Raw genomic sequence first — 21190 nt, 5'->3', positions numbered from 1 at the left:
TAGTTAGAGACTACAGTACTACCAGTTTGGTCTAGTTAGACTACAGTACTACCAGTTTGGTCTAGTTAGAGACTACAGTACTAACCCGTTGGTTTAGTTAGAGACTACAGTACTACCAGTTTGGTCTAGTTAAGAGACTATGGTATATCCAGTTTGGTCTAGTTAGAGACTACGGTACTACCAGTTTGGTCTAGTTAGAGACTACGGTACTACCAGTTTGGTCTAGTTAGACTACGGTACTACCAGTTTGGTCTAGTTCGACTACAGTACTACCAGTTTGGTCTAGTTAGAGACTACAGTACTACCAGTTTGGTCTAGTTAGATACTATAGTACTACCAGTTTGGTCTAGTTAGACTACAGTACTACCAGTTTGGTCTAGTTAGACTACAGTACTACCAGTTTGGTCTAGTTAGACTACAGTACTACCAGTTTGGTCTAGTTAGAAACTATAGTACTACCAGTTTGGTCTAGTTAGACTACAGTACTACCAGTTTGGTCTAGTTAGAGACTACAGTACTACCAGTTTGGTCTAGTTAGACTACAGTACTAACCCGTTGGTTTAGTTAGAGACTACAGTACTACCAGTTTGGTTTAGTTAGAGACTATGGTATATCCAGTTTGGTCTAGTTCGACTACAGTACTACCAGTTTGGTCTAGTTAGAGACTACAGTACTACCAGTTTGGTCTAGTTAGATACTATAGTACTACCAGTTTGGTCTAGTTAGACTACAGTACTACCAGTTTGGTCTAGTTAGACTACAGTACTACCAGTTTGGTCTAGTTAGAAACTATAGTACTACCAGTTTGGTCTAGTTCGACTACAGTACTACCAGTTTGGTCTAGTTAGAGACTACAGTACTACCAGTTTGGTCTAGTTAGATACTATAGTACTACCAGTTTGGTCTAGTTAGACTACAGTACTACCAGTTTGGTCTAGTTAGACTACAGTACTACCAGTTTGGTCTAGTTAGACTACAGTACTACCAGTTTGGTCTAGTTAGAAACTATAGTACTACCAGTTTGGTCTAGTTAGACTACAGTACTACCAGTTTGGTCTAGTTAGAGACTACAGTACTACCAGTTTGGTCTAGTTAGACTACAGTACTAACCCGTTGGTTTAGTTAGAGACTACAGTACTACCAGTTTGGTTTAGTTAGAGACTACAGTACTACCAGTTTGGTCTAGTGAAGAGACTATGGTATATCCAGTTTGGTCTAGTTAGAGACTACGGTACTACCAGTTTGGTCTAGTTAGAGACTACAGTACTACCAGTTTGGTCTAGTTAGACTACAGTACTACCAGTTTGGTCTAGTTAGATACTACAGTACTACCAGTTTTGTCTAGTTAGACTACAGTACTACCAGTTTGGTCTAGTTAGAGACTACAGTACTACCAGTTTGGTCTAGTTAAGAGACTATGGTATATCCAGTTTGGTCTAGTTAGACTACAGTACTACCAGTTTGGTCTTGTTAGATACTATAGTACTACCAGTTTGGTCTAGTTAGACTACAGTACTACCAGTTTGGTCTAGTTAAGAGACTATGGTATATCCAGTTTGGTCTAGTTAGACTACAGTACTACCAGTTTGGTCTAGTTAGATACTATAGTACTACCAGTTTGGTCTAGTTAGACTACAGTACTACCAGTGTGGTCTAGTTAGACTACAGTACTAACCCGTTGGTCTCTATGATCTCTCTCTGGCCTCCCATCAGTCTTTGAACTACTATTCATTTTACCTATGGTTCAATTCTGCTTTAAAGGGCTGCACATCATTTAATAGAACCCCTGCCAGCAGTTCCACCCATGCACCCACACCCCTGCACACCCATGCACCCACACCCATGCACACCCATGCACACACACACACCCAAGCGTGTGCGCACACACGCACACACACACACATGTTCATATTTATTCTGCACAGCATGGAGATGTGGTGCTTTTCATGTGGAAGGTCTTGATGAACAGTTGATTTCTTGAATCAGGAGTGTTAGTGCTTTGCTTGAACAAAAGCCTGTACACCCTGTCAGGTTCTCAGGACTAGTGTTGAAGAACAGTCACCACCTCCACAGACTGATACCCTGACCAGAGCGCCCTCTTGAGGTGCAGTAGGGAAGCCCCTGGTTCAGGGCTGGAAGGGAGGGGGTGTGGAGGTTTGTTCCTTTACCTTCATCTCCCTCCACTTGTCGTGTGTCTGTCTGTCTCAGGTATCAGCTGTGGTTTCCAGTGAGAGTCTCTCTGTGTGTCTAACTACAGCCCACAGAGTGAGACTAAGCCAGCTGATATAACCCTCAGCTGCTGTACCATTACAGGCTGCAGACAGACACAGGTGTCGTCATTACCTGAACCTCAGCACACAGCCATGCAAAACAGGCCCTTCACTCTAGTAGCGATGCTAACAATTCTACATGGTCTACCTGTAACATAGTCACATATACACACACACACACACCTAATTTCCATAGCAAAGTCCGGCTGCAGGGAGCTGGATAATTTGGGTGTGATTTGCGGAGATATCATCTGATATTGGTTTGCATGTGTCTTTGTGTATTATTGTGTGTGTCTGTGTTTATTAACAGTGTGTGTCTGTGTTTATTAACAGTGTGTGTCTGTGTTTATTAACAGTGTGTGTCTGTGTTTATTAACCGTGTGTGTCTGGGTGTATTAACGGTGTGTGTGTGTGTGTGTGTGTGTTTATTAGCAGTGTGTCTGGGTGTATTAGCAGTGTGTCTGGGTGTATTAGCAGTGTGTCTGGGTGTATTAGCAGTGTGTCTGGGTGTATTAGCAGTGTGTCTGGGTGTATTAGCAGTGTGTCTGGGTGTATTAGCAGTGTGTCTGGGTGTGTTAGCAGTGTGTCTGGGTGTGTTAGCAGTGTGTCTGGGTGTGTTAGCAGTGTGTCTGGGTGTATTAGCAGTGTGTCTGGGTGTATTAGCAGTGTGTCTGGGTGTATTAACGGTGTATGTGTATTAACGGTGTATGTGTCTGGGTGTATTAACGGTGTAGGTGTATTAACGGTGTAGGTGTATTAACGGCGAGTGTCTGGGTGTATTAACGGTGTATGTTTCTGGGTGTATTAGCAGCGTGTCTGGGTGTATTAACAGTGTATGTGTATTAACGGCGTGTGTCTGGGTGTATTAACGGTGTATGTGTCTGGGTGTATTAACGGCGTGTGTCTTGGTGTATTAACGGTGTATGTGTCTGGGTGTATTAACGGCGTGTGTCTGGGTGTATTAACGGTGTATGTGTCTGGGTGTATTAACGGTGTATGTGTCTGGGTGTATTAATGGTGTATGTGTCTGGGTGTATTAACTGTGTATGTGTATTAACGGCGTGTGTCTGGGTGTGTTAACGCCGAGTGTCTGGGTGTATTAACGGTGTATGGGTATTCTTACGGCGTGTGTCTGTGTGTGTTAACGGCGTGTGTCTGTGTGTGTTAACGGCGTGTGTCTGTGTGTGTTAACGGCGTGTGTCTGTGTGTGTTAACGGCGTGTGTCTGTGTGTGTTAACGGCGTGTGTCTGTGTGTGTTAACGGCGTGTGTCTGTGTGTGTTAACGGCGTGTGTCTGTGTGTGTTAACGGCGTGTGTCTGTGTGTGTTAACGGCGTGTGTCTGTGTGTGTTAGCGGCGTGTGTCTGTGTGTGTTAGCGGCGTGTGTCTGTGTGTGTTAACGGCGTGTGTCTGTGTGTGTTAGCGGCGTGTGTCTGTGTGTGTTAACGGCGTGTGTCTGTGTGTGTTAGCGGCGTGTGTCTGTGTGTAGTCCTATAAACAGTGGACGTCAATCTGGGTCATCTGAGAGGTAAAGTGTGGGTCTGCCATCTGTCCTCTCTCTCTCTCTCTCACTGGCCACACCTGGACTGCTCATTGTAACTCTGAAGGTAAAATACTCTACAAGGCTTTGATCACATTGTTATTTGTCATAAATGGCCTCTTTTGCACCATGTTTTGCCTCATCCTCCCTGATCTGCAAGGTGAAGCACACATACAGACGGCTCCTAAAGCTAGAGCTGAGAATATACGCCCCCCCCCCCCCCCCCCCCCCCCCCCATGCGCACACAGCCGGTTGAGTTAGTACTGCATGGTATAGCCCAAGGCCCGTAGCTAATTAAACCTCTGTGTGTGTCTGGTCCAGGGAGAGCTCCAGAAATAGACCAAACACAGCTAGACGCTAGCCTGTTTTCCTGTTTCTTTCCCCCGAAGGGACCCCACATTTTGTTTTCGACAACTGTCTGTTTTTAAAGAAATTAAAGAAAGCAAAGCATCTTCATGGCTTGATGCAACATTATGTACGCCACTGCCAAGTGGGCTTATCTGGACAGCAAACCTGTGTGTGTGAGGGGAGATTTGTTTTTAGTTTTTGCATCTGTAGGCCATGTCCTTTTCTGAGGTGTTTTGTTGCTCCTGGCCATGTCATTATGCTCTCTGATCTCTCTAATATCGTTTCCCTGATTCTTTCCTTTCCCTCCTTTTTTCTTGTTGATCATTTTCTCTATAGCCCCTGTTCCCTCCCCCTCCTTTTCTCTTCATCTCAGCCCCTACCCAGTTTCCCCTCCGTCTCCCCCTCCTCTCCTCTGTGGTTGGTCTATTTATAGCCCTGTCTTCCCAGGGCTCGGCTGGTACAAAAGCCTTTTCATGTTGCCACTATAATTTCAGCCTCGGTGCCTACGTACACAGACGGGAGAGGGGCATGGGCACACAGCTAGGTGTGTGTGTGTGTGTGTGCTTGCTGTACCCAAAGGGAGTGTTATTTTTACCTTTCCCCTCCTCATTTTCTCTCCCACCCTCTCCATCCCTTTCTCCCACACTTGCTATGCTGAGCACAGCCAGTTTCAGCTGAGCCCAACAACCAGCCTACACACACACACACACACACACACACACACACACACACACACACACACACACACACACACCCACACACACTGTCTGATGAATGAACGGTGCCATTACACTAAGCTTTCTTCAGGGCAGAGAACCCCTGGCATCTCAGCATGAGTTCCCAGCGTAGATTCTCTGCTGTTTCCAGGCGATTCAGGCTCTCTGGGTCCATAGCGAAGCGACGGTTGCTCCGTTAGGCTGCTTGCCTCGGAGCCACCGCGGCATCATCTCAGAGAGGTGTAGTTCGGTCGGTTGTCGGTTGATTGCGGGAGGGTTATCTCGATGTTGCGGACCATATTTGAAGCAGAGTTCTCTCCCTCTCCCACAGAAGGACTCCTGGGCAAGGAGCAGCAGCTGGATGTCCTGAAGACGTCTGCCCTCAACCACATCCCCACAGGTAGGAGACCAACACATTACCTGTCTGTCTTTCATTATGTGACTGAATGTTGACCGTTGTCTTTAGAATGTGTGTTTTTTAAGGTCTGTCTGTCACACAAAGCTAAGAGGAAAGCAATCCGGCTTTCTTGGTGGAGAAACGTTATGTGTAGTAAAACTGATAAGAATGCAGAAGTAATTTCATAAAAAAAACATTTGCGGGGTGTGATGTATAGCTTCAGATTAAACTAAATCGTTTACAGTCATGACTACTGGTTTCAATTTAATTTGCAGTAAATACTTTATGAATTTATTGTAACAAATCAGCTTGCAAGGTTGCTAGCCAACTAGCCTGCTAATGTTAGCACTACTAGCTTGCTAATGTTACATTAGCACTGGGTAAGCACTGGGTCAGTCCCTTCAAAGGGATAGTCGGATACACTATACACACACACACACACACACACAGTACCAGTCAAAAGTTTGGACACACCTATCATTCAAGTGTTTTATTTTATTTGGACTATTTTTCTACATTTTAGAATAATAGTGAAAACATCAAAACTATGAAATAACACATATGGAATCATGTAGTAACCAAAAAAGTGTTAAATCAAAATATATTTTAGATTCTTCAAAGTAGCCACCCTTTGCCTTGATGACAGCTTTTCACACTCTTGGCGTTCTCTCAACCAGCTTCACCTGGAATGCTTTTCCATCAGTCTTGAAGGAGGTCCCACATATGCTGAGCACTTGTTGGCTGTTTTTTCTTAACTCTGCGGTCCAACTCATCTCAATTGGGTTGAGATCGGTTAATTGTGAAGGCCAGGTCATCTGATGCAGCACTTCATCACTCTCCTTCTTGGTCAAATAGTGCTTACACAGCCTGGAGGTGTGAGGGGTCATTGTCCTGTTGAAAAACAAATGATAGTCCCGTTACGCCATCCCATCTGGTTTGGGCTTATCGTTGCAGAATGCTGTGGTTGCCATGCTGGTTAAGTGTACCTTGAATTCTAAATAAATCAGTGTCACCAGCAAAGCACCCACACCATCACACCACCTCCTCCATGCTTTATGGTGGGAACCACAAATGCGGAGATCATCCGTTCACCTACTCTGCGTCTCACAAAGACACGGCAGTTGGAACCAAAAATCTCAAATTTGGACTCCTAAGACCAAAGGACAGATTTCCATCGATCTAATGTCCATTACTCATGTTTCTTGGCCCAAGCAAGTTTCTTCTTATTGGTGTCCTTTAGTAGTTGTTTCTTTGCAGCAATTCGACCATGAAGGCCTGATTCACGCAGTCTCCTCTGAACAGTTGTTGAGATGTGTCTGTTACATGAACTCTGTGAAGAATTTATTTGGGCTGCAATTTCTGAGGCGGGTAACTGATGAACTTATCCTCTGCAGCAGAGTTAACTCTGGGTCTTCCTTTCCTGTGGCGGTTCTCATGAGAGCCAGTTTCATCATAGCGCATGATGGTTTTTGCGACTGCACTTGAAGAAACTTTCAAAGTTCTTGACATTTTCTGTATTGACTGACCTTCATTCATGTTTTAAAGTAATGATGGACTGTCATTTCTCTTTGTTTATTTGAGCTGTTCTTGCTATAATATGGGCTTGGTCTTTTACCAATTAGGGCTATCTTCTGTATACCACCCCTACCTTGTCATAACACAACTGATTGGCTCAAATGCATTAAGAAGTTCCACAAATGTACTCTTAACAAGGCACCCCTGTTCATTGAAATGCATTCCAGGTGCATGAAGCTGGTTGAGAGAATGCCAAGAGTGTGCAAAACTGTCATCAAGGCAAAGGGTGGCTACTTGATTTTCAAATATAAAATATATTTTGATTTGTTTAATAGGTTTATGGTTACTACATGATTCCATGTGTGTCATTTCATCATTTTGATGTCTTCACTATTATTCTACAATATAGAAAAAACCCTTGAATGAGTGGGTGTGTCCAAACTTTTGACTGGTACTGTATAAAAGTATGTGGACACTCCTTCAAATGAGTGAATTCGGCTATTTTAGCCACACCCATTGCTGACAGGTATAGAAATAGTCTGTCCTCAGTTGCAACATCAGCAACGGAACTGTTTGTCGGAGGTTTCATGAAATGGGTTTCCATAGCCGAGCAGCTGCACACAAGTCAAAGATCACCATGCACAATGCCAAGCTTCAGCTGGAGTGGTGTAAAGCTCACTGCCATTAGATTCTGGAGCAGTGGAAACGTGTTCTCTGGAGTGATGAATCACGGATCACCATCTTGCAGTCTGACGGAGAAATCTGGGTTTGGCGGACTCCAGGAGAACGCTACCTGCCCGACTGCATAGTGTCTACTCTAATGTTTGGTGGAGGAGGAATAATGACCTGGGGCTGTTTTTCATGGTTCGGCTAGGCCCCTTAGTTCCAGTAAAGGGAAATCTTAACACTACAGTATACAATGACATTCTAGACGTTTCTGTGCTTCCAAATTTTGTGGAAGGCCCTTTCCTGTTTCAGTATGACATTCCCCCATGCACAAAGCGAGGTCTGTACGGAAATTGTTGATCAGTGTGGAAGAACTTGACTGGCCTGCACAGAGCCCTGACCTCAACCCCATCGAACACCTCTGGGATGAATTGGAATGCAGACTGTGAGCCAGGCCTAATCGCCCAACATCAGTGCCCGACTTCACTAATGCTCTTGTGTCTAAATGGAAACAAGTCATGGCAGCAATGTTCCAACATCTGGTGGAAAGCCTTCCCAGAAGAGTGGAGGCTGTTATCTTGTTATGGCTGCAATCCCGATATCGGGATAAGTGTCATCAACAACCGCTGAATAGCATAGCGCTACATACAATAAATATTACTATAAATATTTATATTCATGAAATCACAAGTGCAATATAGGAAAACACAGCTTAGCCTTTTGTTAATCCACATGTCGTGTCAGATTTTGAAATTATGCTTTACAGTGAAAGCAATCCAAGCGTTTGTATGTTTATCGATCGCACGATAAAACATTAAGTACACTTAGCATCAGGTAGCTCGGTCATAAATCAGAAAAGCAATCAAATTAATCGTTTACCTTTGTTGATCTCGGATGTTGTCACTCACGAGACTCCCAGTTACACAACAAATGTTCCTTTTTGTTCCATAAAGATTATTTTTAGATCCAAAATACCTCCGTTCGTTTGTTTGTCGCGTTATGTTCAGAAATCCACAGGAAAGAGCGGTCACGACAACGCAGACGAAAATTCCAAATAGTTTCCATAATGTCCACAATGTTTTTTTATAATCAATCCTCAGGTTGTTTTTAAAATATATAATCGATAATATATCAACCGCAAATGTCTTTAACAGTAGGAGAGGGGAAAACAATGGCTGTCCAAATTCTGTTGCGCGAGCAAAACTCATGTGATCACTTGATGCGATGTTATCGTTCTGGCTCATTTTTCAAAATAAAAGCCTGAAACTATGTCTGAAGACTGTTGACACCTTGAGGAAGCGATAGAAAAAGGAATCTGGTTCATATCCCTTTAAATCCAGCAAAGGGAGGCTATGGAACATGGAGTTTTCAAAATAGAAGCCACTTCCTGTTTTGATTTTCCTCAGGGTTTCGCCTGCAATATCAGTTACGTTATACTCACAGACAATATTTTGACAGTTTTGGAAACTTTAGTGTTTTCTATCCAATACTAATAATAATATGCATATATTAGCAACTGAGACTGAGGAGCTGGCCGTTTACAATGGGCACCTTTTCATCCAAGCTACTCAATACTGCCCCTGCAGCCATAAACAGTTATAGCAGGGGGGACAAACTCCATATTAATGCCAAGGATTTTGGAATGAGATGTTCGACAACCAGGTGTCCATATATTTTTGTTCATGTAATGTAGCTTATCCAATAGTGATATATTGAGGTAAATCCATTTAGAATTTACCCGGTTTATCTCCAGCCTTGCTGACACTCGCAATGTACCAGTAGGTTGGTAGGAAATAGATGTTGCAGGCTTCACATTCACACTCGGCACAGCACCTGGTTTGAGTCAGTCTCAAATCGAATCCTGCCATCGGAGTCCTCCGGGGAGAAATGAGCACTGGATACAGTAGGGGTACGCACAGTTCCCATACTCCAATCCGTTCACGTCAACCAGTCACACTGTTCCAACTTAAAAGGTTGCTTCTCATTTTTGGGTCACAAATGAGTTGTAACCCCGTCCTTGTGGGTATTACTGCACTAGCTACAAATGACAGAAATCTATGACACTCGCTCGACTACCAAACGCACAGGAGACGAGGATTTATATAGTTTCTTCTTCATGGATGTATATAGTAGCTCGGGAACACTTGGTTTGGAATGTAATACCATGCTAGCATGGCTAGTAGCTAACGTTAGCCAGCTGGAACTAGATAGGTAGCACCTTTGTGGGTAGTTCTGAAGATATCTGGAAATAAGTTAATAAATATGTAAAAACGCTAAAACATAACTATGTTTGTAGTTATAGGTAACCAGATCGTGACTACAACTAAGCTACTACTAAGTCTTTGACCACACTTTTGTTGCTTCCTACCTTTTGTGACTAGGGGGCAGTATTTTCATTTTTGGAAAAATAATGTTCCCGTAGTAAACGGGATATTTTGTCAGGACAAGATGCTAGAATATGCATATAATTGACAGCTTAGGATAGAAAACACTCTAAAGTTTCCAAAACTGTAAAATATTGTCTGAGTATAACAGAACTGATATTGCAGGCGAAAGCCTGAGAAAAATCCAATCCGGAAGTGACTCATCTTTTGAATGCTCTGCGTTCCAATGCGTCCCTATTGAGCAGTGAATGGGCTATCAACCAGATTACTTTTTCTCTGTATTCCCCAAGGTGTCTCTCAAGGTGCGCTCTCTCTCTCTCTGTCGTGCGCTCTCTCTCTCTCTGTCGTGCGCTCTCTCTCTCTCTGTCGTGCGCTCTCTCTCTCTCTGTCGTGCGCTCTCTCTCTCTCTGTCGTGCGCTCTCTCTCTCTCTATCGTGCGCTCTCTCTCTCTGTCGTGCGCTCTCTCTCTCTCTGTCGCGCTCTCTCTCTCTCTGTCGAGCGCTCTCTCTCTCTCTGTCGCGCGCTCTCTCTCTCTGTCGCGCGCTCTCTCTGTCGCGCGCTCTCTCTCTCTCTGTCGCGCGCTCTCTCTCTCTCTGTCGCGCGCTCTCTCTCTCTCTGTCGCGCGCTCTCTCTCTCTCTGTCGCGCGCTCTCTCTCTCTCTGTCGTGCTCTCTCTCTCTCTGTCGCGCTCTCTCTCTCTGTCGCGCTCTCTCTCTCTCTGTCGCGCTCTCTCTCTCTCTGTCGCGCTCTCTCTCTCTCTGTCGCGCTCTCTCTCTCTCTGTCGCGCTCTCTCTCTCTCTGTCGCTCTCTCTCTCTCTGTCGCGCTCTCTCTCTCTCTCTGTCGCGCTCTCTCTCTCTCTCTCTCTCTCTCACGCGCTCTCTCTCTCTCGCGCTCTCTCTCTCTCTCTCTGTCGTGCGCTCTCTCTCTCGCGCTCTCTCTCTCTCTGTCGTGCGCTCTCTCTCTCGCGCTCTCTCTCTCTGTCGTGCGCTCTCTCTCTCTGTCGCGCTCTCTCGCTCTCTCTGTCGCGCTCTCTCGCTCTCTCTGTCGCGCTCTCTCGCTCTCTCTGTCGCGCTCTCTCGCTCTCTCTGTCACTCTCTGTCGCGCTCTTGCGCTCTCTCTGTCGCGCTCTCGCGCTCTCTCTGTCACGCTCTCTCTGTCACGCTCTCTCTCTCTGTCGCGCGCTCTCTCTCTCTCTGTCGCGCGCTCTCTCTCTCTCTGTCGCGCGCTCTCTCTCTCTCTCTGTCGTGCGCTCTCTCTCTCTCTCTGTCGTGCGCTCTCTCTCTCTCTGTCGTGCGCTCTCTCGCTCTCTGTCGCGCTCTCTCGCCCTCTCTCGCCCTCTGTCGCGCTCTCTGTCGCGCTCTCTCGCCCTCTCTGTCGCGCTCTCTCTCTCTGTCGTGCGCTCTCTCTCTCTCTGTCGTGCGCTCTCTCTCTCTCTGTCGCGCTCTCTCTCTCTGTCGCGCTCTCTCGCTCTCTCTGTCGCGCTCTCTCGCTCTCTCTGTCACTCTCTGTCGCGCTCTCGCGCTCTCTCTGTCACGCTCTCTCTGTCGTGCGCTCTCTCTCTCTCTGTCATGCGCTCTCTCTCTCTCTGTCGTGCGCTCTCTCTCTCTCTGTCGTGCGCTCTCTCTCTCTCTATCGTGCGCTCTCTCTCTCTCTCTGTCGTGCGCTCTCTCTCTCTCTGTCGTGCGCTCTCTCTCTCTCTGTCGTGCGCTCTCTCTCTCTCTGTCGTGCGCTCTCTCTGTCGTGCGCTCTCTCGCTCTCTGTCGCGCTCTCTCTCTCTCTGTCGCGCTCTCTGTCGCGCTCTCTCGCCCTCTCTGTCACGCTCTCTCGCCCTCTCTGTCGCGCTCTCTCGCTCTCTCTGTCGCGCTCTCTCGCTCTCTCTGTCGCGCTCTCTCGCTCGCTCTGTCTCGCTCTCTCGCTCTCTCGCTCTCTGTCGCTCTCTCTGTCGCGCTCTCTGCTCTCTCTGTCGCGCTCTCTCGCTCTCTCTGTCGCGCTCTCTCGCTCTGTCGCGCTCTCTCTGTCACGCTCTCTCGCTCTCTCTGTCGCGCTCTCTCGCTCTCTCTGTCTCGCTCTCTCTGTCGCGCTCTCTCGCTCTCTCTGTCTCGCTCTCTCTGTCGTGCTCTCTCGCTCTCTGTCGCGCTCTCTCTGTCGCGCTCTCTCTGTCGCGCTCTCTCTGTCGTGCTCTCTCGCTCTGTCGCTCTCCCTTTGTCGCTCTCTCTTTGTCGCGCTCTCTCTGTCGCGCTCTCTCTGTCGCGCTCTCGCGCTCTCTCTGTCGCGCGCTCTCTCTCTGTCCGCGCTCTCTCTCTGTCGCGCGCTCTCTCTCTCTCTGTCGCGCGCTTCTCTCTCTCTCTGTCGCGCGCTCTCTCTCTCTCTGTCGCGCTCTCTCTCTCTCTGTCCGCGCTCTCTCTCTCTGTCGCGCGCTCTCTCTCTCTCTCTGTCGCGCGCTCTCTCTCTCTCTCTGTCGCGCGCTCTCTCTCTCTCTCTGTCGCGCGCTCTCTCTCTCTCTCTGTCGCGCGCTCTCTCTCTCTCTCTCTCTCTGTCGCGCGCTCTCTCTCTCTCTCTCTGTCGCGCGCTCTCTCTCTCTCTCTGTCGCGCGCTCTCTCTCTTCTCTGTCGCCCTCTCTCTCTCTCTCTGTCGCGCGCTCTCTCTCTCTCTCTGTCGCGCGCTCTCTCTCTCTCTCTGTCGCGCGCTCTCTCTCTCTGTCGCCGCGCTCTCTCTCTCTCTGTCGCGCCGCTCTCTCTCTCTCTGTCGCGCGCTCTCTCTCTCTGTCGCGCGCTCTCTCTCTCTCTGTCGCGCGCTCTCTCTCTCTCTGTGCGCGCTCTCTCTCTCTTCTGTCGCCGCTCTCTCTCTCTCTCTGTCGCGCGCTCTCTCTCTCTCTGTCGCGCGCTCTCTCTCTCTGTCGCGCGCTCTCTCTCTCTGTCGCGCGCTCTCTCTCTCTGTCGCGCGCTCTCTCTCTCTGTCGCGCCTCTCTCTCTCTGTCGCGGCGCTCTCTCTCTGTCGCGCGCTCTCTCTCTCTGTCGCGCTCTCTCGCTCTCTCGTCCGCGCTCTCGCGGCTCTCTCTGTCGCGCCTCTCGGCGCTCTCTCTGTCGCGCTCTCGCGCTCTTCTCTGTCGCGCTCTCGCGCTCTCTCTGTCCGCGCTCTCGCGCTCTCTCTGTCGCGCTCTCGCGCTCTCTCTGTCGCGCTCTCGCGCTCTCTGTCGCGCTCTCGCGCTCTCTGTCGCGCTTCTCTGTCGCGCTCTCGCGCTCTCTCGTCCGCGTCGCGCTCTCTGTCGCGCTCTCTGCGCTCTCTCTGTCGCGCTCTCGCGCTCTCTCTGTCGCGCGCTCTCTCTCTGTCGCGCTCTCGCGCTCTCTCTGTCGCACGCTCTCTCTCTGTCGCGCGCTCTCTCTCTGTCGCGCGCTCTCTCTCTCTCTGTCGCGCGCTCTCTCTCTCTCTCTGTCGCACGCTCTCTCTCTCTCTCTGTCGCGCGCTCTCTCTCTCTCTCTCTGTCGCGCGCTCTCTCTCTCTCTCTGTCGCGCGCTCTCTCTCTCTCTCTCTGTCGCGCGCTCTCTCTCTCTGTCGCGCGCTCTCTCTCTCTCTCTGTCGCGCGCTCTCTCTCTCTGTCGCGCGCTCTCTCTCTCTCTCTGTCGCGCGCTCTCTCTCTCTGTCGCGCGCTCTCTCTCTCTCTGTCGCGCGCTCTCTCTCTCTCTCTGTCGCGCGCTCTCTCTCTCTCTGTCGCGCGCTCTCTCTCTCTGTCGCGCGCTCTCTCTCTCTGTCGCGCGCTCTCTCTCTCTGTCGCGCGCTCTCTCTCTCTGTCGCGCGCTCTCTCTCTCTGTCGCGCGCTCTCTCCTCTCGTCGCGCGCTCTCTCTCTCTGTCGCGCGCTCTCTCTCTGTCGCGCGCTCTCTCTCTCTGTCGCGCGCTCTCTCTCTCTGTCGCGCGCTCTCTCTCTCTGTCGCGCGCTCTCTCTCTCTGTCGCGCGCTCTCTCTCTCTGTCGCGCGCTCTCTCTCTCTGTCGCGCGCTCTCTCTCTCTGTCGCGCGCTCTCTCTCTCTGTCGCGCGCTCTCTCTCTCTGTCGCGCGCTCTCTCTCTCTGTCGCGCGCTCTCTCTCTCTGTCGCGCGCTCTCTCTCTGTCGCGCGCTCTCGCTCTCTGTCGCGCGCTCTCGCTCTCTGTCGCGCGCTCTCGCTCTCTGTCGCGTTCTCGCTCTCTGTCGCGTTCTCTCGCTCTCTGTCGCGTTCTCTCGCTCTCTGTCGCGTTCTCTCGCTCTCTGTCGCGTTCTCTCGCTCTCTGTCGCGTTCTCTCGCTCTCTGTCGCGTTCTCTCGCTCTCTGTCGCGTTCTCTCGCTCTCTGTCGCGTTCTCTCGCTCTCTGTCGCGTTCTCTCGCTCTCTGTCGCGTTCTCTCGCTCTCTGTCGCGTTCTCTCGCTCTCTGTCGCGTTCTCTCGCTCTCTGTCGCGTTCTCTCGCTCTCTGTCGCGTTCTCTCGCTCTCTGTCGCGTTCTCTCGCTCTCTGTCGCGTTCTCTCGCTCTCTGTCGCGTTCTCTCGCTCTCTGTCGCGTTCTCTCGCTCTCTGTCGCGTTCTCTCGCTCTCTGTCGCGTTCTCTCGCTCTCTGTCGCGTTCTCTCGCTCTCGCGCGCTCTCTCGCTCTCTCGCTCTCTCTGTCGCGCTCTCTCTGTCTCGCTCTCGCGCTCTCTCTGTCGCGCTCTCTCGCTCTCTCTGTCGCGCTCTCTCGCTCTCTCTGTCTCGCTCTCTCTGTCGCGCTCTCTGTCGCGCTCTCTCGCTCTCTGTCGCGCTCTCTCGCTCTCTGTCGCGTTCTCTCGCTCTCGTCGCTCTGTCGCGTTCTCTCGCTCTCTGTCGCCTTCTCTCGCTCTCTGTCGCCTTCTCTCGCTCTCTGTCGCGTTCTCTCGCTCTCTGTCGCGTTCTCTCGCGTTCTATCTCTGTCGCGCTCTCGCGCGCTCTCTCGCTCTCTCTCTGTCACGCTCTCTCGCTCTCTCTGTCGCGCTCTCTCTGTCGCGCTCTCTCTGTCGCGCTCTCTCTGTCGCGCTCTCTCGCTCTCTCTGTCGCGCTCTCTCGCTCTCTCTGTCTCGCTCTCTCGCTCTCTGTCGCGCTCTCTCGCTCTGTCGCGCTCTCTCGCTCTCTCTGTCGCGCTCTCTCGCTCTCTCTGTCGCGCTCTCTCGCTCTCTGTCGCGCTCTCTCGCTCTCTCTGTCGCGCTCTCTCGCTCTCTCTGTCGCTCTCTCTCTCTCTCGCTCTCTCTGTCGCTCTCTCTCTCTCTCGCTCTCTCTGTCGCGCTCTCTCTGTCGCGCTCTCTCTGTCGCGCTCTCTCTGTCGCGCTCTCTCTGTCGCGCTCTCTTTGTCGCGCTCTCTCGCTCTCTGTCGCGCTCTCTCTGTCGCGCTCTCTCGCTCTCTGTCGCGCTCTCTCGCTCTCTCTGTCGCGCTCTCTCGCTCTCTCTGTCGCTCTCTCTCTCTCGCTCTCTCTGTCGCGCTCTCTCTGTCGCGCTCTCTCTGTCGCGCTCTCTCTGTCGCGCTCTCTTTGTCGCGCTCTCTCGCTCTCTGTCGCGCTCTCTCTGTCGCGCTCTCTCGCTCTGTCGCGCGCTCTCTCTGTCGCGCTCTCTCTGTCGCGCTCTCTCTGTCGCGCTCTCTCGCTCTCTCTGTCGCGCTCTCGCGCTCGCTCTCTCTCTCTGTGGCGTTCTCTCGCTCTCTGTGGCGTTCTCTCGCTCTCTGTGGCGTTCTCTCGCTCTCTGTGGCGTTCTCTCGCTCTCTGTGGCGTTCTCTCGCTCTCTGTCGCTCTCTCTCTCTGTCGCGCGCTCTCTCTCTCTCTGTCGCGCGCTCTCTCTCTCTGTCGCGCGCTCTCTCTCTGTCGCGCTCTCTCTGTCGCGCTCTCTCTGTCGGCGCTCTCTCTCTGTCGCGCGCTCTCTCTCTCTGTCGCGCGCTCTCTCTCTCTGTCGCGCGCTCTCTCTCTCTGTCGCGCGCTCTCTCTCTCTGTCGCGCGCTCTCTCTCTCTGTCGCGCGCTCTCTCTCTCTGTCGCGCGCTCTCTCTCTCTGTCGCGCGCTCTCTCTCTCTGTCGCGCGCTCTCTCTCTCTGTCGCGCGCTCTCTCTCTCTGTCGCGCGCTCTCTCTCTCTGTCGCGCGCTCTCTCTCTCTGTCGCGCGCTCTCTCTCTCTGTCGCGCGCTCTCTTCCCTCTCTTCTGTCGCGCGCTCTCTCTCTCTGTCGCGCTCTCTCTCTCTCTGTCGCGCTCTCTCTCTCTCTGTCGCGCTCTCTCTCTCTCTGTCGCGCTCTCTCTCCCTCTCTCTGTCGCGCTCTCTCTCCCTCTCTCTGTCGCGCTCTCTCTCCCTCTCTCTGTCGCGCTCTCTCTCCCCTCTCTCTGTCGCGCTCTCTCTCCCTCTCTCTGTCGCGCTCTCTCTCCCTCTCTCTGTCGCGCTCTCTCTCCCTCTCTCTGTCGCGCTCTCTCTCCCTCTCTCTGTCGCGCTCTCTCTCTCTCTGTCGCGCTCTCTCTCTCTCTGTCACGTTCTCTCGCTCTCTGTCGCGTTCTCTCGCTCTCTGTCGCGTTCTCTCGCTCTCTGTCGCGTTCTCTCGCTCTCTGTCGCGTTCTCTCGCTCTCTGTCGCGCGCTCTCTCTGTCGCGCTCTCTCTCTCTCTCTTTCTCTCTCTGTCGCGCTCTCTCTCTCTCTCTCTGTCGCGCTCTCTCTCTCTCTCTGTCGCGCTCTCTCTGTTGCGCTCTCTCTCTCTCTGTTGCGCTCTCTCTCTCTCTGTCGCGCTCTCTCTGTCGCGCTCTCTCTCTGTCGCTCTCTCTCGCTCTCTCTCTCTCTCTGTCTTTCTCTCTCTCCACACCATGTGTTGTTCTTTATTCAGCTGCAGTGACACCATTAAATATTGAAATATCCCTTACTGACATCATAGAAGATTTCTGGGGACTGTTGTCATGGAAACCGTGTACGTCTTGTACTGCTGCCCACAGACAGATATGGAGAACCCCATTCAATACTCTGACTCAATGGACCTCCTCTCATATGCTCTATGGGCACTTTTCTACTTGTATTTCTTTGTGTTCCAGAATAACAAGGCAGTAAGAGTGTACACCCGGTGGTGTGACTAGCCTGAATGGTGCAACTGCCTCATTTTAACCACAGTCATGTCCCTGGTTAGCATTGTTTAGCCCACTCATTGAAGCACGCTATATGTGGATGATGTCAGTCTCTCCAAGGCTGTTGATACAGCTTCTATAATCGGATGCATTAGATCCAGGGTAGGAGTGGTAATCTTGGCTCAGATCCCCCCCATCTGTCCATTCAATATTATGTAAAAGGCTAAACTGATCCTAGATCAGTTCGTACTTTGAGATGCTTGACACATCCAGCCGCTGGTGTCCAGTTCCAGACCTTTGTCTGTGTGTAATACCCAGTGTGACCCAGTCGTCATCTGATGCCACCCCAGGATAATGCTTTGGGGTGTGGAAAACGTCTCCCATAACACACATCTGCCCACCCCCCCCGGTCCTCTCCTCGCTCAGATGTAAATCCATGTGGTTGATACACATCGAGCTCTCGAGTCGTGATGCATGGTAAAGAAAACACCTCTCGCTTAAACAGCTTATTTGTCATTTGAGAAAGGAAATGAGATTTGACCATTGTGGTCGAGCTGTTTTGCCTGTCTAGTGTTGATTTTCATCTCTGTTGAGTTACTGATACTGAACCATGTTAATACCTGATGACCCAACTCAGAACGGGGGTCCCAACTTCCCCTGATACAGGGTCTCCACTATCGTTGCTTTAGCCTGAATAGAGCTCGGGGAAACACTGCTCCCCCAGCCTTGACACAGATTTCTGTTACACTGGTGAGGATGAGCCCTTTTGGAGATCAACCTCTGCTTGAACCGGTCTTCACCCACAGACATGGAGGACAGAGCGTCTCCTGTATGACCGTGACGTGCTCCCTCGTCCATAGATTAGTCTGGGTTAAGTAGCGAGAGATGTACTTGTGCACGTATTTATGGGCACCCTCATATCCTCACATCTCACCCTTCTGTTCCTCACGTCCCACATCTCCCCCTTTCTCTCCCGGCTGCCGCGCTGCAGACTGGAACGCTGACGTCAGCCGGAGGCCCGGGACAGGCCGGAACATGTTGGGATGAGTCGGGCTCGCTGCACACACACCCCACCTCTCTCCCTGTCTCTCTGTCACTAGAGGAACACAGACACCCCACCTCTCTCCCTGTCTCTCTGTCACTAGAGGAACACAGACACCCCACCTCTCTCCCTGTCTCTCTGTCACTAGAGGAACACAGACACCCCACCTCTCTCCCTGTCTCTCTGTCACTAGAGGAACACAGACACCCCACCTCTCTCCCTGTCTCTCTGTCACTAGAGGAACACAGACACCCCACCTCTCTCCCTGTCTCTCTGTCACTAGAGGAACACAGACACCCCACCTCTCTCCCTGTCTCTCTGTCACTAGAGGAACACAGACACCCCACCTCTCTCCCTGTCTCTCTGTCACTAGAGGAACACAGACACCCCACCTCTCTCCCTGTCTCTCTGTCACTAGAGGAACACAGACACCCCACCTCTCTCCCTGTCTCTCTGTCACTAGAGGAACACAGACACCCCACCTCTCTCCCTGTCTCTCTGTCACTAGAGGAACACAGACACCCCACCTCTCTCCCTGTCTCTCTGTCACTAGAGGAACACAGACACCCCACCTCTCTCCCTGTCTCTCTGTCACTAGAGGAACACAGACACCCCACCTCTCTCCCTGTCTCTCTGTCACTAGAGGAACACAGACACCCCACCTCTCTCCCTGTCTCTCTGTCACTAGAGGAACACAGACACCCCACCTCTCTCCCTGTCTCTCTGTCACTAGAGGAACACAGACACCCCACCTCTCTCCCTGTCTCTCTGTCACTAGAGGAACACAGACACCCCACCTCTCTCCCTGTCTCTGTCACTAGAGGAACACAGACACCCCACCTCTCTCCCTGTCTCTCTGTCACTAGAGGAACACAGACACCCCACCTCTCTCTCTGTCACTAGAGGAACACAGACACCCCACCTCTCTCTCTGTCACTAGAGGAACACAGACACCCCACCTCTCTCTCTGTCACTAGAGGAACACAGACACCCCACCTCTCTCCCTGTCTCTCTGTCACTAGAGGAACACAGACACCCCACCTCTCTCCCTGTCTCTCTGTCACTAGAGGAACACAGACACCCCACCTCTCTCCCTGTCTCTCTGTCACTAGAGGAACACAGACACCCCACCTCTCTCCCTGTCTCTCTGTCACTAGAGGAACACAGACACCCCACCTCTCTCCCTGTCTCTCTGTCACTAGAGGAACAGACGTGTTGAGGAGCTGCCAGAGGGCGGCTGCAAGACACTGACTGACAGACAGACCGGCCATTTGAGTGACTGATCTCTGATAGAGTTCCGCGTGGTTTCCTGTGGGGTGTTGGCTTGGGCGTGTTGGCTCTCGTCCTCTGTCCCTCTAGGTATTAATATGAAAGACTGGTGTACATGAACCTGCACTTATTGTCACTGTTTTGCAAAATCTCTGGTTTCCTTCATAATCATTGATCTTGAACCACCTGAAAGGTGAAAGCAGGACCCATCCAACCTTTGACCTTCCAGTCCCCATACAGACCACTCCCTCTCCTTGTTTCGCCACCCGTCAGGCCTTGTGACAAACTTCTCACCACATCTCTAAACGTGGTAAATAATATCTCCCCGGCCCATTCTGACCGGCGATAGGCAGGGCTTGGCCTGGGTTGAGCTCGACATCTATTAGACTTAATGAGTGGAGTGTAGAGCCTTTGCAATCAGACTGAGGGACATCCTCAGACAACAGGCTTTAAATCAGAGTTGCGCTTCAGAGTGAGCAGCTGTACTGTCTGGTAGATCTATTTCTATCTGTGTTCTGTAATGGGAGCCGGCAGAGGGAGGGGGCAGGGAGGCCCCCCAGGGGTGGTAAACACATTGTTTATCTGAGGAGAGAAGAGAAGGGTGAGGCAGAGGGAAGAAACAGGAGAGATGTAAATAGATAGATAGAAAAGTGTGATAGAGATGTGTGTGGAGAGAGAGACTGAGAGAGTGGGCGAAAGAGGCTGACAGAGAGGGGGACAGAGCGAGAAAGAAGAGAGAGAGTAGTAGTGGTGGTTTATATGGAGTGTTGGAGGGAGTCTGTTTGGTGTCATGAATAAGCCAAGTCACTACTGAATAATCTATGGCTCACATGGTGGGGAGCTTCCCCCGTGGAAGCTGAAAATAGGAAGGGAGAACAGGGGGAAAACAGTGAAATGTCTCAGCCACCTCCCTCCACATCTCTCCATCTATTTCTCAGGGTTTTCTCTCTTCATTTGAGGTACTGTTGCACGTGCTGTATTACACAAGGAGCCCTGAGCTGTTCTGAATGTTTATTTCAGGTTATATAATGCATTGTAAGGTCTAATAATGCATTGATAGAATGAACTATAAATGATTTAATATCATCCATTATAGACCAGTAGCTGATAAGGGGTGTTACCAAAATGTATTTGCGTCAGAAATAATTCCTCTTATTATAAATAAAATGAGTGTAATTCCTGGGTAAGACGGTAGGATTTTACACAAGACACTGTTGAGAGGCTTTCAAAGCCGTTTAGATGGAGGAGGAAAAAACTCTTCCTGCCAGCCGTGTTTTGGTGCAGGTAGGTTATTGTGTAAGAACTACTTTTGGAGGGCTTTCTTTACTGTAAGCCAGGTGTGTCTGCGCCAGAGTGCACGTTGGCCCTTGTTTTGGTGAGAGGAAAGTGGGATACAGGCGTGGTTATCTCCGTGAACTTGATGCAAGTGTTGACGTCACCGCGAGCCGGGGGAGATGGCCAGATATCGATGTTTATCTTGCCAAAATAAGTGGCTCCCGTGAGAGACGTCACATAGTCAGGTTGTTGCTGAAATGGAATCCGAGCTTGTGGACCGTGGTTTAAAACAACTGGAGAGTGGTGCCTATAGCAGACTGCATGCTTATAGTTGTGTGCGGCCTACCTGTTGCCCGGCTAGACTGAACCCTTCTACTGTAGGCCTTCCCCCATGTCCTTCCACTGTCCCATAAACCAATGTCTGTGATGTAGAACACAACTGTGAAGTTACTCTTACGCTTCCGCCCGCTAGCAACGCCAACGTCAGAGCAAATAACACAAAGGGGGTGTGTGTTGACGGGGAGTCTCCTAGCATCCATAAAGAGCCCCTATAGCCTTAATTAGTTCACTTGAGGCTATAGACATATATTTCACAGAACCGTGATCTGAAGAATAGAGAGCTGTGTGTGTGTGTGACGCCAGAGCAATGTCCAACACTGGGTGTATTTCTAGAGGGAACTAGTTCTCTGTACTCAGAGGGAAGAGGGGGGATGCAGTGT

At 50.7% G+C, this 21190-nt stretch overlaps 1 protein-coding gene across 1 annotated transcript in view; it reads left to right on the top strand.

The window, feature by feature from the left end:
* The window catches only part of LOC109881334 (histone deacetylase 4), a gene marked incomplete in the record, with an annotated part of 59384 nt that overhangs the window by 12716 nt on the left and 25478 nt on the right, over nt 1-21190 (top strand). Inside the window, 1 exon segment of the mRNA XM_031824005.1 lies at nt 5204-5272. Coding sequence (XP_031679865.1) covers nt 5204-5272 — 69 coding nt within the window.

Source organism: Oncorhynchus kisutch, linkage group LG5, assembly GCF_002021735.2.
Source record: "Oncorhynchus kisutch isolate 150728-3 linkage group LG5, Okis_V2, whole genome shotgun sequence".
Lineage (NCBI taxonomy): Eukaryota > Metazoa > Chordata > Actinopteri > Salmoniformes > Salmonidae > Oncorhynchus > Oncorhynchus kisutch.
This window is presented reverse-complemented; position numbering and strand designations above follow the sequence as displayed.